Raw genomic sequence first — 4501 nt, 5'->3', positions numbered from 1 at the left:
TGAGGCCGCGGAGATTGAAGAAGAAAAGGGTCACTGGTCGTGGGGCTATAAAGGAATTGTCCGAATGGCACAACAGATGAGAAAGCACACCTGCTGGAAACTGGGCAACGGGACCAGAATTAAGTGCTTTGAGGATGCTTGGATACAAGGGAGGAAGGCAACAGTTAGGAGGCAACATTGAGCCAGCGGACAGGGAGAGTATACAGACAGTACAACAGCTGATGAGCACAACAATGAGGAACTGGAATGTGAGCCTTGTTGGGAACTTTTTGAGTTCAGGGTTGCCAGAGCAATTCTCAGCATGCACATCCCAGAGAGTGTGGTTAATGACCAGAGAGTATGGAATATTACATCCACAGGTAACTACACTGTGAATTCAGGTTACAATTCTTTACTCTCGGACAGTCCAAAACACCCCCACCTGGAAAGTCACTCTTCTTTATAGAGAAAATTCTGGTCCATTCCATCGTTACCAAAGATCAAGATTTTCGTTTGGAAAATTTGCAGCAATACACTACCAGATAAACTGAACTTGGAGAAAAGAGTGGTGCATCTAGACCCCGTCTGTGTGGTTTGCAGGAAGGAGAATGAGTCTCCGGAACACTTGTTTAGGGATTGTGAATGGGCTTCCAGAATGTGGGCGGCATCGACTCTAGGCCTTAACACGAGGGCAAGCATTGGGATTCCCATAGGGCAATGGATTCAATCTTGGGTACATGTTCTTGTAAAGGATGACAGGCCGAGATGCGATAGAATTAACTCCTTCTTTGCAGGATTGTGGGCGATATGGACGTTCAGAAATAGAGTCATCTACAGAGAAGAAGAGGTGGAACCGAGCAATCTTATGGAGATTATGCGGTGGTGGGAACTCACATGCATGACTGCTAACTCTAATAGGTTGGAAGGCACAGCTTCAAAGACCAAGAGGGAAGGTGACACAGGGAGAGCTATTGAGTTAGGCCAACAGACATCAGGAAGTGTACAAATGGTCGTTGATGTAGATGGGGCGTGGAAGAAGGATAAAACTGGTACATGTTTGCCTAGATCTGGTATTGGGTGGACATGTAGAAGCTCAGAGGCAGGAGAAATCTTTGGGCGTGGAAAGCAGGTGGTCTTATGCGATTCCCCACTCCACATAGAACTGAAAGGCCTGCTACATGTACTGGAGTGGTGCCAGTCGAAGCAGCTTAAGGAAATTCTGGTTAGCACATATTGCCAAAGAGCAATTCAGATGCTTCGCTCCCCGTCCTCAGGGTCGATTCACTGACAACAACTTGTTGAGGATATACGAAATAAGGGTAGTTTATTTGTATTTTGTAATATTAACTATGTTTCTAGACAAGTCATTTGGGAAGCCCATGACTTAGCTATTAAAGCTAGGAATAGGAATACCGTTTGACCTTATGCTTTGCTTAGTGCCTGTCAAAAATAAAATAAAATAAAATAAAATAAATTAATTAAAAAATATTAAAAAAATATTAAAAAAAAACTATACACCTATATATGCCGTTTAATTTGTATTTTAATACTCCCTTCGTCCTTGATAGTCACTTTTGAAGAAAAATCACGGGAATTAAGGAGAATTTAAGAAAGTACATTGAAAAAGTAAATTTACATTAGGTATGCAAAAATGTAGAGAGAGAAAGTAGTTAAAATACATGGGAAAGTAAAATTTACATTGGAAAGTTAAATTTGCACAAATATTTTTGCAATGTTAGAGAATTTTGGTAAAAAAATAATATTAATGGTACTTGAAAAAAGAAAATGTGACTAACATTTTGGGTGCCCAAAAATAGCATAATTTATCAATCGGGGAAAAAGAGAGTACTAAGTACTTAGTTTTTTATTCGGCTATTTCACCAAATGCCACTAAGCACTTTAATAATTCACCAAATGCCATCAAGGTTTTAAAAATTCGCCAAATGCCACCCAATTTTTAAAAAATTCACCGAGTGTCATTAATAACTATCGGTTGTTAACTTTGTTAGTCATTAATGTTTAATCATGACACATGTCATGATATGATTGTTTCATTTATCTTAATTCATTAAAAAAAATTTTAAAAAAAACCCAAAATATTACCAGCAACCTACCCACCACCGCCAAACCCTAGCCCCTCCCTTATCTCGCCGGAAAATGGCCGGCCACCCCCTTAATTAGACACAAAAAATCGGTCGGCCTGCCATTTAGCACCCCACCTGACCCACTGTCGTTAGGGGTGTTTAAAAAAACCGACCCATTTGACCTGTCCCGATTACCCGAAGACCCGCAAAATATCCGACGGGTAATTTAACAATTTTTTACAATTTCTCGGGTCGGGGCATGGGCCGATCTGTTGAAGTCACAGGTCCCGCAATAGCCGTTTAAAAAATTAAAAAAATAGATAAACATAAGCTTAGGGTTTTTTCTCTCTCCTATTTTCTTTCTTGTAGCCGCCGCATGCACTCATTCCTTCCTCTCCACTTTCTCTCTCCTCTTTCACTCTTTTCTGAGTTCTCTCTCCTTCCTTCTTCTCTAACTTTTCTCTCGTTCTCACTCTTCCTCTCTCATCTAATCCCCTAATAAAGGTTTCATTCCGTCAGATTAATTTGCAATATAGGTTTTGCCTCTTTTCAATTACCAGATTTACTTTCCTCTAAACTCTCAGGTGCCGACAACGAAGATGAATTCGACGATGATCGATGATGATGTTGATGAATTTGACGACAACGATGAACTCTTTTTAGGATTTTTGTATTAATTAAAGTTTAGGTTAAGTACATATATACTTTGTGTTCCATCACAAAATTGATTGTAATTTGTTTAATGGAGTTTGTATTTTTCTTATATACCATATTTTTTGTTTTCTAAGTCTGATGTTGATTGTCTATCAAAAATTACCATCGGCATCAGTAATAAATAAATAAGGAGTTTACTGGATAATACCAGAGACTAAGCTAAGAGATCTTTAAAAATAGTTGTTAACAGATCTCTTAGTTTCTTAGTCTGCTATTGAAATTCTTGTTTTAATGTTGTATTCTACATGTTATACAAATTTAATTTTTAAAACTTGTTGATAATTTGGATTGGTATACTTAGGGCCTGTTCATATTTACTTATTTTCAGTTCAGTTCAGTTCAGCTCCAATCAGTTCAGTTCAGTTCCAATCAGTTCAGTTCAGTTCAGCTCTTAATTTCCCTCTCTCATAAAATATTCATTTCAGCTTAGTTCAGTTCAGTTCAGTTCCAATCAGTTCAGTTCAGTTTAGTTCAGCTCCAATCAGTTCAGTTCAGTTCAGTTCTGCTCAATTCAGTAAATATGAACAAGCCCTTATTGTTGTTTCAAGTTTGCAACATGCGTCTAACAAGAAGTAGTATTTATACATGTTAGACAAAGAGAAACTAAGGGATCTTTATACATTTTAGACAAAGAGAAATAAACATGTTGTCAAATGTCTATCCCTATATCAAATACAATTTATACAACCTAAACAAACCTAATATAAGTATAAGGCAAACATAGGGGTCGAACCATAGGGAACGAATAAACACCACCAAATGTTATCAACAATTAAGGTAGTTCGGAATAGGAGATAAATTAACTAAAGTCTAAAGAAGCTAAAACAAGAAATAAAACACTAAGAGAATGGTTTGGGTATAGCATTTACTTGAACATAAACAAAGGCATAGAAGTTGAATTAATCACGAACTAAACATGCATGAATATCGATATAAAGGTTTCAATCTAGCCACCTTACGGGGTCAATTGGCTTCTCCTAACATAGCCTATATGCTTCCACATTAGAACCATATATTAGAAGGTGCTATCAAATAACAATCGATATAAATGAATCTTGCTAGGTCTGCTATCGCATCTTTTAACAATAATTCACTCCAAATAAACTAACAATATGCATTTTGCAAGTAGATTAAAGAATATCAAGCATATAAAGACTTTAATCACAAATAAATCAATTCCAAACACTAGAACATGCTCAAGATCCAACTACACCACAACCATCCCCTTAATGGAAAAATTACTCACTAATCATGATAATAACAAGATTAAATAACAAATAACCAAGAATCAACATGAATAACAAGCAACACTAACAACTAAAACAATAATCAAAAGAAAGCAAATAAAATACAGGAGAGAGAGTTAGAGATTCTCATTGATTGAAGATGAAAGTCTACAAATAAGATGATCAATCTTCTTCTTCAAAATCCAAACTCAACAATGGTGAAACCCTTACTTTCTCTCTCTAAATTACTCTAATATTAAGCTAAACCTAGAGAGAGAAGCTCTCCTAAGACTAATTAAGAAAAATAGAATAAAAATGTTCTTTCTTTTTTAATTACCCCAAAAATGGGTATTTATACAAAGCTAATAAAAAGAAGCAAAATAATAAAGAAAGAAAGAAAAGGAAGAAATAAAAAAAATATAAGGAAAAAAAGAAAAAAAAGTTAAAAATAAAGAAAAAGAAATAAAACAATAAATCCCAACCAAACCGCCAGCCATC

General features: G+C 36.1%; 1 protein-coding gene across 1 annotated transcript; it reads left to right on the top strand.

The window, feature by feature from the left end:
* Positions 1-233: 233 nt before the first annotated feature.
* On the top strand, positions 234-1267 carry LOC145642955 (uncharacterized). Its single transcript, XM_081694113.1, has 2 exons — positions 234-359; positions 479-1267. The coding sequence occupies exons 1-2, from the start codon at positions 234-236 to the stop codon at positions 1265-1267; spliced, it is 915 nt and encodes a 304-aa protein (XP_081550239.1).
* Positions 1268-4501: the final 3234 nt, after the last annotated feature.

This window comes from Chenopodium album, chromosome 8 (assembly GCF_948465745.1).
Source record: "Chenopodium album chromosome 8, dcCheAlbu1.1, whole genome shotgun sequence".
Lineage (NCBI taxonomy): Eukaryota > Viridiplantae > Streptophyta > Magnoliopsida > Caryophyllales > Amaranthaceae > Chenopodium > Chenopodium album.
The sequence above is the reverse complement of the archived record's forward strand: the minus strand, read 5'-3'. Positions and strand labels throughout refer to the sequence as shown.